This window comes from Mauremys reevesii, linkage group 25 (genome assembly GCF_016161935.1).
Source record: "Mauremys reevesii isolate NIE-2019 linkage group 25, ASM1616193v1, whole genome shotgun sequence".
Taxonomy (NCBI): Eukaryota; Metazoa; Chordata; order Testudines; family Geoemydidae; genus Mauremys; species Mauremys reevesii.
The window spans coordinates 4,656,444-4,670,950 of NC_052647.1; the positions used below are offsets into that span (position 1 = coordinate 4,656,444).

At 53.1% G+C, this 14,507-nt stretch overlaps 1 protein-coding gene across 10 annotated transcripts in view; it reads right to left on the reverse strand.

Moving 5' to 3' along the window:
* MAP2K7 (mitogen-activated protein kinase kinase 7) overlaps nt 1–14,507 on the reverse strand; it is an 87,095-nt gene that overhangs the window by 38,823 nt on the left and 33,765 nt on the right. For 8 of the 10 annotated variants that reach the window (XR_005591199.1, XR_005591200.1, XR_005591198.1 and 5 more), the window contains 4 exons: nt 13,777–13,857; nt 11,698–11,840; nt 7,003–7,048; nt 4,510–4,643 (listed from right to left, as the gene is read on the reverse strand). Coding sequence is in view for 4 of the 10 variants with exons in the window: in XM_039514217.1 (XP_039370151.1) it covers nt 4,510–4,643; nt 7,003–7,048; nt 11,698–11,840; nt 13,777–13,857 (404 nt within the window). In the remaining 6 variants the exon portion in view is untranslated. Of the gene's footprint in view, nt 1–3,559; nt 4,644–7,002; nt 7,049–11,697; nt 11,841–13,776; nt 13,858–14,507 lie in introns of those variants that run through there. The other 2 variants (XM_039514215.1, XM_039514219.1) reach the window with 2 other exon arrangements.

The following is a 14,507-nucleotide window of genomic DNA, read 5'->3' on the forward strand; positions in this document are numbered from 1 at the left end:
TGCATCATATGGAAAGGTAGCTCCAGGGGCAGGCACAGCCAGTGTGTACCAATAACCTTCCTGGGAGTCCCTGCAACATGCTAATGCCAGGGAGTGATGGCCACTGGCCAAATTGCTATATTGAGTTCCGTACTTAACGCTCTCTTCTGTCACTCAAACCCACAACTTGAAACATCAACTGCCGAGGTAAATAAGTGGTTTGATTGTCACTGACTGACACTGGGCCAAGAGTTGGAGCAAGGCACAAGTGCCTCCCAACCCGTGGAGGGTAAAACATGGCTTTACATTCCATAGCTTCCTACTGGGGACCTGCTGGGTTCCCCTACAAGACTATGCTCCCTGCCCGGGTTTAATCTCCCTTTTGCACAATCCTCTCTGGCCTAGTTTGCACTTCAACTTTTGAAATTTCCTCACTAAGCTGAGACTGCAGATCCAGCGCTACCTGTTCCACCTCCAAACCAAAGCACCCCTAAAACTCACCACCATCCCCAACATACTTTGCTTCCAAGTTCACCAACAGCCTCCCCGCACCTTCCTATTTACAGTAACAAACCTCTCCGACCTTCTGTGCTGGAAATCCTCTCTCTTTCCTTTTCCCTCAACAATGCTCTCTCCTTGCCCCTCTTTCACTGTCATCCCATGTCTCATCCCCATCTGTCTTGTCTTCCTTAGACTGCAAGTCCTTGAGGCTAGAGAACTAGTTCCCTTTACGTCTTGTAAGGCACCACTACACCAATCTGCAGACGCTTCTCCAAGTGCCACCAGAGGCCTCTCTCCTTTCACCCTGGGCCTAGCACAGAGCAGTAGAGTTGGGACCCTGTTGAGTCTATTCTGCATCCACACTGGAACAAAAGTCTCCCTGTTTAGACTGAGGGCCTCTTCCACACTTAGAAACAGAACAAGCTAAAATTTATAGCTCCTAGGACTTAGATTCCTGAGGATACAGCTGGTCCCATAATTTCCATCTGCAGCTAGGAAATTCCATGCCAGCCGCATTGTGAGGATGAGTTAAACTGCATTGATCTAGCTGCTGGATGCTCTCGCAAAGGTCCACTGCAGTGATTGCTGGCAATGGTGACTCTTAGCAGGAGAGATGCGAGGGAAAATAGACTGGCAGGACCAAATTCAACACCAACAACTCCTTAACACCTCACAAGGGCTATTTTCTTTGCAAGGATGGAGTAGAGCTGGCTTGGCAGTGCCATGATTTTCTGCAATGCCAGGCCAGAGGCCCCAGCTTCTCAGAGCGGTGGAATGGCTGTGGCTGATGGGTTCCGTGGGAAGTCTTCGCTGAGCCCTTTGTGAAGAGATGGGAGGTTGTGGCAAAGGAGGGCTTGGGCCAGGACTAATCTTCAGAGCATCTCGAAAGCCAGCCAGAAATTGCCACACATGGTATCTTGCACTGCGTTTACAGCTTCTTTGACAGCCTTTCTGATTTTGCTTCATGTGCCCTGGCTCCCCTCATTCCCTGTGCCAGCTGCTCTCCACTCCTCCTCTGTTTTATTAACAGCCATCCACCACTGATGATTCAAACAGCTGTAAGCTCTCCCTGGAGACCCGAAAAGGAGACATGCCCCTGCTCCATAAGGCAGAGGGGCTCCTCTTCCTCCCATCCCAACAGTCTGACGGGTTTCCTTGCTGCCACGTTAGTGTGGGGGTGTCTCTCCCATCCAGCTCTTGTTTGTGGGGAAAGAGGGGCTCTGGGGTGTATTGTGCCAGAACTTGCACTTGGGTTTGAAGATCCTTCCTAGCTCCCGATCCTGCTGACCTGGTGGGGACAGCAGAATGTTGCGTTGCTGATGCCCGAGATAAAGCAGGCACTTTGCTGGTCTCTGTGCCCAACCTCCTGCCCCGGACCAGCAGAGCCAGACCAGCAATCCCATACCCACCCAATAGACACACTTTCCTTTACCCAGATGCTTCACTGCTATCCCAGGTCCGCCTCACCCAGGGCAGAACAGAGCATTGTGCAAGGCACTGCCAGGCAGCTGTGTCCATGTTTCCACCCACCCAGGCTCCACCTCCCTTTCTGAGAACTATGGCCATTGAGTGGTTTCAGTGTGCTGGATAGAAAACACCTGGCCTGGCAAGATGGGTGCTGCCACCCTGCAGCCTTTGGGCCCCCTTGCTAGGAGGTTTCTGTCTATTGCTGGACTGGAGGAATGGAGCCAACAGTGCAATATGGTTCTCAGCTGCCACTGGACTCAGGATCTCAACTAACCTTGCAGCCCAAATCTGCTCGGCACCTGACCTTCTCCGGGTCACTATTTTTTGGTTGGGATTTGTAAAGCACCTTACCCATCATGGTAGGGTCTGAGCACCTGGGGCATGGTCAGAGCGGCAGCAAGGGCAGTGCAGAGCCCAATCCTGCCCGGAGCTACGAAATGGTGAGCCTAACCCAAACCCCCTGGAGAGGAGCCCATGCCACGTTCCCCTCCGGCTGGGAGAGGAAGCAAACACAAGTCCTTCTGGAGGCAAAAAACCGAAATCTCTGCTAAAAATGGGCTGAATGTCAACCGCAGCCCCTGTGAGCTGCACGGTCTCGTTTGGAGGCTCAGTCAAGGGAGGTTGGAGACTGGACCTCATCCCACAGGCTTTCAGGATTACGCTCCCCACCTCCTGCTTCCCAAAGCTGCTGAGGGCACCTGCCGTCCCCAGCGAATCAGAATGAACGTGAAAAATCAATCAAACAACCCCCCCAAAAAGCTCTGACCCCAAGACACCCCCAGGCTTCCAAAGAGGTGACATGCTACCAATTATCAGCCGAATCCTCAGCAAATGTAAACCGAGGAGACTGGTGGAGCCAGGCTGACCTCCTCCACCCGATGTCAAGCAGTGTAGCTCCACTGGCGTCATGGCTGCACTGATTCACATCTGCTGGCACACACCTGCCTAGCTCCGGCAAAGCCAGACAGGAGCTTACAGCAGCTGTGCTGAACCAACACCGTGCCACTGGTGGCCGCTACGTCCTTCACACCAGCTGAGGACAAGCCTGAATAAACCCAGGGCTCTGACAAGACTGAAAGGAAGGAGGAGGTGGGAAAAGAACAACTTCAAGTTTCATTAGTGTCTTTGATTTTTACAACTCCGCAGCTGCCGCGGTCGGAGGAGATTGCAGGCTGCAAACACTTGTTTCCAACCCCTAGAATTCATTTCGTTTTTTTCCACTTTCACGCCCTCCTTTTAAATAGCAAAAGAAAACTAACATGCAGCCATGTTCTCCCAATGCTCAGCAGCCCAGTGATCACTTTGGTAAATACAAAGCCGCGGACAGAAGAAAAACAAAAATCTTTTGTTCGCACTCCAAGGGGGGCAAAAAAAAATAAAATAAAGGAAACAGGAAAACCCCTGAGATCAAAAACAGAATTAAAAAAAAAATCATCAGCATAAATCACTTCAGCTGAGCTGCTTCCGGCGAGAATAATCCCCTGCCCCACCCCTGCCCCGCCCCCAAGGAAAAATAAAATTAACTGAAAAAAGAGCAAGGGCTGAGCTCCTAGGTGAAGTCTGAAGCCGCACACCCCGGGTGCCCCCTCCCCCACCACTTCCCTCCCCTGATACAATCCCAAAACACGAGAGAAAAGTAAGAGACATAAAACAACAACGCAGATGGCTGGCGGACTGGCATGGCAGGGAGCCCGCAGCCCCGCAGAGTCCAAACTTAATAAATAAGTAGTAAAAAAAATGTGTGTGTCTTTGTTCACAGTGCATGAGTGAGGGTCCCAGCCTCCCTTCCCCATTCCCCAAGTTTCTTGGGCGGCAGGAGGGGTGAAAAGAGAGGCATAAACGGGTGATGTGCCGCCCCTCCAGGCCAAGGGAAGTATGAGGTTCCCAGCAGAGCCTGCTTGTCTGAAGGAGGTTGCGGGACCGGGTTGGGAAGAGTCCTCTCTTCTCCAGCTGACGACGCAAGCCAGGGCTGGAAACAGGCTTCTCGCGCCCAGCCAGTGATGCAGGGCCAGGACTGGAACAGGCCTCTCGTCTGGCTGGGGACATAGGACCCCTCTGGAAGGGAGCATCTCTCATCCAGCTGGAGATGCAGGGCCAGGACTGGAACAGGCCTTCTCTCATCTGGCTGGGCTGCAGGCTCTCGAGCAGCTGGAGATGCAGGGCCGGGGTGGAAAGGGCCTTCTCTCACCCAGCTGGAGATGCAGAGCCAAGTTGGAAAGAGTCTTCCCATCCCGGGGACATGGGACAGAGATAGAGAGGGACTTGTCTTCTTCGGCTCGCTGGTGCCCGAGACACAAGGACTCTAGCGGAAGGGAAGCAATAAACCCACACTCCAGAGAAAACAACCAACCTCCCACTTCCCCTGACGACACTGGAGGAGAGAGCGAGGAGGGCGGGTGAAATGAACGGTTCAACCAAGCCTCAGAAGAGTTGCTTTGCAAAGGTGTGGGGGGGGCGGCTGCCATGGGTCTCCTCCCCATCCCCACCCTGTGGCGGTGACCGGCCGTAAGCTCTCGCTGGCATGGCCCCCTCCCTGGCTCGTCATTTTGGCCGTGTGGCTACCTGGTGAAGAAAGGCAGGTGGTGCTGGCTGAGGATGCTGCTCGTGCGGGGCGACTCTGTCTTGGCCATGACGTCTTTGAACCAAGACGCCACGTCCACTTCCAGTGTCTCGTAACGCTTGATGAAGTTGTGTTCCTGGAAGGGAAGCCAGAGGGACCCTGAGCATAAACACCCATAGGAATGGGAGATGGTGGGGAGCTGGGGGGAACACAGCATCTTGGGGGGACAGGGCTGGAGGAGGGACACAGCCCGCTAGCAGCATGGAGACACACACTCACACCCCATGGGGGGAGGAAGGAGTGAGGGACACACACACACACACCCCCCATGGGGGAATGGACTCACAGAGACACACACACACACACGCCATGGGGGGAATGGACTCACAGAGACACGCACACACACACGCCATGTGGGAGATGGACTCACGGAGACACGCACACACACACCCTATGGGGGAATGGACTCACGGAGACACGCACACACACACACACACCATGGGGGGAGGAAGGAGTGAGGGACACCCCCCCATGGGGGAATGGACTCACGGAGACATGCGCGCACACACACACACACACACACGCCATGGGGAAGATGGACTCACAGAGACACGCACACACACACCCCATGGGGGAATGGACACACACACACCATGGGGGGAGGAAGGAGTGAGGGACACACACACACCCCCCATGGGGAAATGGACTCACAGAGAGACACACACACACACGCCATGGGGGAGATGGACTCACAGAGAGACACACACACACACGCGCACACACACACACACACACACACCATGGGGGGAGGAAGGAGTGAGGGACACACACACACCCCCCATGGGGGAATGGACTCACAGAGACACACACCGCTTGGGAGAGAGAGAGTCAAAAACACACAAGTCCTCCTTACAGGAGATGGAATCAGGGGGACAAACACAGATGCTCCCCCCCTTAGAGACATGTAATCAAGGACACGCAGCCACGCACACCACTTGAGGACATGCAGAATACTGCCATCTGCCAGTGCTCCTCTCTGCAATGAGCTTTGCAGCACTGTGGTGGGCAGTAGCTCTGAGTGAGTATGTGGGGGTAGGCGGGTTTGGTGGGGGAGGGAAGCAGGACTGCACAGTGGAGAGAGGAGGGGGACTCATGTTAAAGAAAAAGAACTAAAATATGAGTAACACCAAGGCAAAGAGAACACGCTTGGCCCAAGGCATTACAAAAACTCAGTGGGAGAAGTGGGAACAGAACTCAGGACTCGCAGCCCCCTGTTCTAACCACTAGACCCCACTCCCTTCCCAGAGCTGGGGACAGAAGCCAGGAGTCCCAATTCCCAGCCCCCCCAGCCCTAACTGCACTCCTCTCCCCACATCAGGAACAGAACCCAGGGATCCTGACTTCCCATCCCCCATCTTTAACTACTAGACCCGCGCCACTTTGCCTCCAGGCACCGCCCCCCCGCAGCTCCCATTGGCCAGGAATGAAGAACCCTAGCCAATAGGAGCTTCAGGGAAGGTACCTGGAGGTGCAGCAAGGGCAGCGCATGCAGAGCCCTCCGCCCTGCCTCCCCCAGGGGCCGCAGCGCTTCCTGGAGCGGCGCGGGGCCGGGGCCGGGGCCAGGGCAGGCGTGCAGGAAGCCTGCCCTGGCCCCGGTGTGCACCACTGCCACCCCGGAGCCCCTTGAGGTAAGCAGCGCCGGGCTGGAGCCGGAACCCCTCCTGTACCCCACCCCTCGACTCCCTGCCCTAAGCCCCCTGCCTGCACCCCGCACCCCTCCTGAACCCCAACTCCCTGCCCTGAGCCCCCTTGTATGCCCCGCAGCCCAACCCCCTGCCCTGAGCTCCCTGCTGCACCCTGCACACCTCCTCTGCCCCAATCCCTTGCCCTGAGCCACCTGCCTGCACCTCGCACCCCTCCTGCACCCCAACTCCCTGCCCTGAGCCCCCTCATACACCCCACACACCCCTTCTGCCCCAATCCCTTGCACTGAGCCCCTTCCTGCACACTGCACCCCCTTCCACACCCCGTACTCCCTCCTGCACCCCAACCCCCTGCCCCAGCCCTGCATACAATTTCCCCACCCAGATATGGCCCTCGGCCCAAAAAGCTTGCCCACCCCTGCCAGAGCTGGGATTAGAACCCAGGAGTCCTGACCCCAACCCCCTACTCTAACCATTAGACCCCACTCACTCAAAGTGGAAAATACTAAATTTCATATTTGCTGCTTATTCAGCTTGATGTAGAGGCGCTGCAGTGGTACAAGTGTTTAAACAGAGTGACTGATTCACTGCAGCCTGACTGCTGGCTGAGATCTCCCTGCAACCCACAGGGCCTCCCCCAGCCCTGTGTGCAGTAAGTGGTATCACTGCTGCTAGGCTCACCCTGGTACAGCATGAAATGGGGCAGGGGGATCGCAGCGGGGGTCTTATTTGAGGCGTTTCTCCCCGCAGCTCGAGGAGACGGGAGGTTGGATTTCTGTGTCAGATACTCACAAGTAGCTTGTTGTACTTTGGTCTCTTCCTGTGATCTTTAGTAAGGCTAAAAAGAGAGAAAACACACATAGAGTCTTGGCCATCTCCACGCGTAACCCTCTGGGCTACGGACCATCAATAACCTCAGCCACGAGGGGTCAGTCAAGCTCAAGAAACTTGTTTTGTCCCTTATCACCGGAGTGATTGTGAGAGCTCCCGAGCACCCAGGCCTTTCCCACCAGCCCAGAACTGTCCCGAGCACTTAGGTTTCTGCTATTTCCCTTGGGAGGCGCCTCGCCTGTGGCCAGCCAGGCGGTGCAGGCTTTGCTGCTCAATGGCCTGGTGGTAGAGAGGGGGACCGAGCAGCTTACGAGGCCGAGTGCCCAAGAACCTGGGAATTAGGGAGCTAACCACGTCCTGCAAACAGGACAGGCCGGGGTTCAGTGCGGATGTACAGAGACGTCACCTACTCCAGGCCCAGTGCTTAGCCGGGCACCTCACAATCCTTTTCACACATTTATCCTCACACACACACCCCCGGAGGAAGGAAGTGTTCTTACCCCATCATGCAGGGCAGGCCCAGAGCCTCACTCAAGGGAGGCTGGGACAGAGCAGGGATTTGAACCTGGGGGTCCTAGGGCCTAGGCAAGTGCTTTAACCCCGGACCAAGCATCTGGCTAGGAAGAGTCACTGCCAAGGGCAGAGATGGGTATTTATCTGCTACCGAACCAGCCCCCCAGCTGTCTGGCCCTTGTGTACACAGCCAGTCTGTCTGACCAGATGTACCAGTCCCAGGCGCCTTGTGTGTGCCGAGGAGGCTGGGCCCTCCCAGAGCCCCGTGCTGAGCATGCCCAGTCTCCTGGAAGGCAATCGCACCGAGGGCCTGAACGGTAAGGCAAGGAGGGGCGAGCCTAGAGCGTCCAGGGCATCATTTCAGATTGGGGGGAGGGGAGGACTTTAACCATGATTCCAGGGGCTACCTAGGCACTCTAGGTTTTTTTACAGATGATAATTTAGAAACTAGCTGACAGGAGCACTGCATCTAATTCTTACATAAAAGAAAGAAAACACATATGCAAACACCGAGTAAAGCCATATTTTCAGTGTATATGTAAATTTAGAACAATCAGGGAATAATACAGGAAGATATTCCCAATCCAAGCCTTGAGATGGAGTCGAACTGTTCGGCTGTGTTCTGCCATTAAACCAGTGTCCCCAACCTTTTCGTCTGGCGGGCGCCAGACAAAGGACCCTGGCGGCGGTTGAGCATCCGCCGAAATGCCGCCGAATTTCGGCGGCATTTCAGTGGATGCTCGACCGCCGGCCAGGAAGCGGGGCACATTTAGATGCCCCTGCAGGCACCGTGCTGGGGACCCCTGCATTAAACCATTCAGACCCTTGTCCAGCTCAGCTGGTGGCAGGGAGGAGCCCATTTCAATCCCCATGAAAAAACTCCCATATGAGGAGGGGGTGCTGCAGTCACTGACGGCCTGTTGCCCTCGGGGGAGAATTCTGGATTTGGGAATGACATAGTAAGCAGTCAGTTACAGCTGTAAGATTCCATTCAATTTCACATTCATTCATACACATGCAGGTTCTGCAAGGTTGTTATCACAGTTACCAGCCTTAGAGTTGCTCGTGCCAAGCCACTGGCCAGGTGGCCTGGACACGAGAAGGGAGCAGGGCCTTGTCAGATTCACATCTGATGCTCCTGGAAGGTGGTTTGCAGTGTCTGTTCTTATAGGGATCCATCCTCGTGTATTTGCCTTGTCGTGCTGTTCTCACGTTTGAAGTGGTAATCAATGACTGTTCTCACGTTTGAAGTGACAGTCAATCACACAGATGGCACAACAATGCTGGAATGTTATCATCTTGTTCTTGGAGCAAGTATGCTCTCAGGGTTATCGGGCTCTCTCATCCACTGTGTTCTTCAGCCAAATGGTCTTATTTTAAGGCTGGCACCTCAATCTTTAATCTTTCATTCCTCATTCAATCACACATACACTCACACTCCAACGTGTATCCTGTCACACCTGCACTGTATCACGGACTCATCCTTTAACAGAACCATTCTAAAATCAGTGGGACATGGCAGACTTCAATACGTCTGTTCATCCCACTTGTTACATCTAAAAGGAAACAAGCCAGATAAGCGTGCAAGAGTAGGGGGTTCACAAATCTTATTCTGGAGCTCAGGAAAACAAAGTTGTACCAAGCCATAAAGGAACAGCTGTTATCTTGTTACTTTTAGAACAATCTCTTAGTCTCTGGATGTGCTTCTACAATTAACACTGACCTTGTAAAACTGACAGGCAATTTCAATCAACACAGACTCAGCAGGGTGGCTGAGAAACATATTTCTTTCTAATGCTCAGGCCAAATTCTGGGGTCTGCTGTGGAGTCACGTTTCCCATATCAGAAATATACCAGTTATCAATCTAGTCCAACATAATTATAAAATAAACCAATTGACAGAGAAATATTGTACTTACATTTCAGTGTACAGTGTATAGAGCAGTATAAACATATTGGGTGTTTGAAATTGTAGTTTGTACTGACTTTCCTAGTGCTCTTTATGTTGCTTGTTGTAAAACTAGGCAAACATCTAGAAGACCCTGTGCGACCCCCGGGGGTACACACACCCCTGGTTGAGAACCACTGCACTAGAGGGGGTTTGGAATGTAAGCGTTTCCCTGTTGACAAGCCAGCACGCTGAGCCGCACAGCTCTGGCTCTTGGGAGGCCTGGCTGACCATCGCACTGACACACACCCACGGGGCACAGCTCAGGTCACTCGCAGGGCCAGGACCATGCCGGGGCCTTTGCCACACGCAGCACTGACCTCTGCCCCTTGGCTGTTGACTGACCTTTGACCCTGACACAACTGCATGGCGGTGGCAAGGAGGGAAAGCCTCCTAGAGCCCCACATGGCAGAGAGCACCCCTGGCACTCCCACGGGAACTGAGGAGTCCCAGGCTGGAATTCCAGCTGAGGGGTCTGGAGACTCAGGTCTTTCACAGCCCGTCACTCACATGGATTTCAAATGGCAGTGGCCAGCTTCTATCTGACCCTGTTCTACACTGCACTGAACAGCTCACTGGGATGGCGAAGGAATAACCCAGGGAGGTGCTGCTCTGTTGTGACAGTCCCACTGCCAGCTGGAACTGCCATGTGCCCCTGTGCTGCACACAGAGCCTTGGAGAGCTTCTCAGCTGGGGCAGAACCCCCGTCGCCTGCACCAAAGCACTAGGCTGTGATGCCTGAGTTAACGGAGAATCTCTGCTGTTAGCAGTGTAAGGCCCAGGACAGCCAGAGGAACCACAAGAGGTACATGGTGCACATACACACTGGCCTGTTCATTACACCCTTGCCGAGATGAACACCGCTGGCCCTCAGAACCAGCCGTTCAGCTCGTACTTCTGACATCAGCGTAAAAAATCCCTGTGCACCAAGTGCTTCCAGCCTGTAACTTCCACAGTCTTTGCTTGGGCTTGTCTGAGATGGGATCTTGGGACCTGTATTCACAATAAATGTGGCATATCGCCTTATCCCCCTGAATAAGATCCTGCTGGTTTTTATTTTCTTGGGATAACAATGATATGGGGGACATGGCAAAGCGAGCAGTTTTTCAGTAGTAGTGCGGCTGTGACACTTGTATTTTCATGTCTGATTTTATAAGCAAGTAGTTTTTAAGTGAGGTGAAACTCGGGGTACGCAAGACAAATCAGCCGCCTGAAAGGGGTCCAGTAGTCTTGAAAGGTTGAGAGCCACTGCTCTAGTGGGTACAACTGGTGATTAGCAACTTTAATGAGAGCCTTAACCCCAGGTGCCCGCGCTCCCCCAGTGCTGGGAAGGGCCATGCCCCAGGCTGGCGACACTGCTCTGCCAGGCTTCAGCCCTGCACACGGGTTAGGGAGCGTGAGCAAAGCCGTGGTGCATGGCCGGACCTCGGGTTTGGGAAGGCAACAGCTCCACCCTGAGCTAACTGCTGACATGGACCCTTACAGCACAGATCCGTACAGCACTTTGCACGTCACATGGCCCTATTGGTGCACCCCTTCTGCTGATGCTCATGTATCCCCATCTCCCCTAAACTCCCTCGTGGCCCTAGCCCCCGGCACTCCCTCCCCATGCCCTCTGCCCCCTCCAGGCACTCGGTACGGCCGGTCTCCTACCTCCAGCTGCTTCACGTAGCTCGCCGGTACCCAGGCATGCAGCCCATTCTCCTGCCCTTCCCACCAGCTGCCATCCAGCCTTGCAGCACCGTTATCAGCTCCCCTGCCATGAAGCACAGCCCCAGCCAGAGCCACTGCCTGGAGAAGGGGCACAGGGTCTGACAGCACAAGCCTGACATGCTGCGCCGTGGAGCTGGCCTGCAGAGGTGCCTTTTAGGGAGGGCATGGGGGTACCCCTACCAAAATCTGAAGTGTGCCCCTGCTCTGCTGTGATACAAAATAAAGGGGGAGCAGGTGCCCCCCTCCCTAAATGGTGCCCCTGGCCAGGGTATGGGGGCCCCTGTGCCATCTACTTAGGAGATCACTCATTGAGTCACATCTATTGAAACAGTACAGGCTCATGGGCAGTTTAAGCTCTGACCAAGGCATGGCTCCTCAGCAGCTGACACTGCCCCATAGATGCAGCGGATTGGTTCTCCCCCACTGGGCTCGGGGGCCCACGAACGGGGCCTCGGCTCCCCAGCAGTGTGGCCGTCACTCACCAGTCTTTAACGAAGGACTGAAAGTCCACGGAGAAGCTCATGTTGTTTGGGAGCAGGGGAGGATCTTCCTGCAAGACCTTGGTGAGCACCTCAAAGTCCGTTTTACAGTTCTTGTAGGGAAACTGACCAGTAGCCAGTTCGACCTGCAGGGAGGGAGGTGGGAAAGCAAGGGTTAAAATGGAATCAGGGAGCTTAGAGACAGTCCATGTGCTCTATCTACGATGCTGTGCTACTTCCATCAAATGCAATGAGATTTGTGGGGGCTCAGACCTCTGGAAATTAGGGGCCTAGTCATTACGAAATTACAAAGGTATCCAAGTGCCTAAAATGCAGACAGGGGCCTAGTGTAATTCATAGATGTATAGATTCCCAGGCCAGAAGGAATCTTGTCTGACCTCCTGTAAAACACAGGCCACAGGACTTCCTCAGAGTAAACCCTGTTTGAACTAGAGCAGGACAAGCCAATGCAGATCCAAAGAACACCCAATAGAGAATCCACCACGGCCCGGAGTAAGTCGTTCCCACCGTTAAACATTTGTGCCTTGTTTCCAGACTGACTTTGTCCAGCTTCAACTTCCGGCCAGTGGATCTTGTCAGAACTTTGGTCGAAGAAGAGCTCGTTACTGTCAAATTTCTGTGCCCCACACAGGCACTTACAGACTCTGATCGAGTCACCCCACTTCTCTTCGTTAGGCTAAACAGATGTTTGGCATTGGCTCACTTATTCCTAGGGATTTAGAGGGCTGATCTGACTCCCACTGAAATAGGAGGTGTCTTCCTACCGGGCTAGCTTCAAGCACCCTAGTGTGAATGTTTTGGTTCATGTTTTTGACCCCTGAGATTATCTGAATATCTGTTTTTTTTCCCTACAGATTTGTCCTGTTGCATTTCATTTAGCTTCGGCACTGGCCCTAGCCAGGTTTGTTTAGCTTGATTTCTCGTCAGTTTTGCTTACTGGGCCTAAGGCCCTAGTGACAAAGGCATGTATCCTGGTTTCACTAATGCAAGGGGAACTTTTTATCTTAAAAAGATATTAACACTTCCAAAAGTAGGTTAGTAGGAATATTATGGTGGTGCCTAAAAGCCTCACTGAAACTGAGGCCCCATTATGCCAGGCACTGCACAGACATAGAGTGAGAGACAGTCTCTGCCCCAAAGAGCTCCCACGCTAAACAGACAAGGCAGACAACAGGAAGGGTCATTATACCCATTTTGTGGGTAGGAAACTGAGGCACAGAGGGATGATGTGATTTGCTCAAGGTCATATAGGGAGTCAGTGGCAGAGCTGGAATTTGAACCCAGGACTCTTGAGCCCCACGGCACTGCTCTAGCCACAAGACCAGCCTATCTTCTGCATTCCTCTTGCCGAGGCAATTCCTTTTAAGAACAGGAGTGCCCAAAGTTTATGACAGATCGCAGGGCTGTCCAAGAACCTGCATCCCTCACCCACGCAAACCAGCTACGGGTTTGTCCTTGTATCTTCCTCAATAGATGAAGAGACATTGAGTTGGCCAAGGGTAAAAGCAGAGCTGGTTGGGCTAGAATTTCCCAGACCAACATTTCAAATTTTTTTCTGAACCTGAATCAGGACAAAAAGCTAAAAATCGCAAAATTTTTCACAAACTGAAAAGCTGAAAATAACTTTGAAACATTTCACTTTGGTTAGGACCATTTAAATTTACATACACACACACACACACACACCATAAGTTTAGAAACAAAAAGCCACTTGGGCTGAAAGAGCAAAATGGGACGTTTTGCCATTTTCAAAACTTTTTTTGTCGTGGGTATTTTTTGGGGGGCGGGCGGGGGAGTGTTGAGCCCGACATGGCCGCATGGGAAGTTTCCATTTTCATGAATCAGTATTTTCTGACAGAAAAAAACATGCTGGTGAAACCTTGCCAACCAGCTGGAGATAAAACCCAGCAGCTGATCATCCCTGCCCTTACTCCACCGTGTCCAGGAGAATGGCCAAGGGACTTTGGCTGTCTCAAGATCATTGAGCCCCTAGTGGCAAATCTTGGCACCGAGTTCAAAGCAGCATTTTGCATGAGAAAGTAAAGAAGGGACTTCACTCACCAGCGAGATGCCCAGGCTCCACACATCCGCTCGGATATCGTAGTCTGGTTTGGTGGGATCAGGAGGGTCTATCCTTTCAGGCTGGAAAAGAAAGGTCAGTACACACTCAGTCCAGTGGCGCTCACCTGGAGGCGAGGATCTTACATTACAGCACATGCCTATTACAGATGGAGATTATGAAATCACGCCATTCTCTACTGATATGCAGCCAGCTCTGGGGTGGAGCGAGGCAGCTGCGTAACAGCCACACAGCAATGCTGCAATGTAGCCCGGGAAGTGAATCTATCTACAGATTTCTAATGTGCATATTAATGAAGTCAATCGGATTCATTTAACCAGTTTAAAGTTTGGGCTAACGGGGGGGATTACCTGGCTGAAATTAGGCCAAGCACACTGGGGAATGCAGAGAGGACCAGATCCCCAGCTGGTATAAATGGGCCATAGAGTCATTAAAAACAGTTCCATGGCTCGCCTAAATCAGCACAGATCCACTGGAATCACCAGAGCTGTATCCATTCACACCAGCTGAGGATCCAGGGCAGGAGTCTTTAGATCTTGGCTCACTTATGTCATCTCAAGCAGGACAGCACCCCCTAGAGCCACTCTGGAGAGCTGCTTCAGCTGGCCACTCTTCAGAGGTCTCCCATCCCAATACGGACCAAGCCTCACCCTACACAGCAGGCAAGATTAAAGGGGATCCCGTCCCAAGATACCACCCCTCCCCGGGGCTC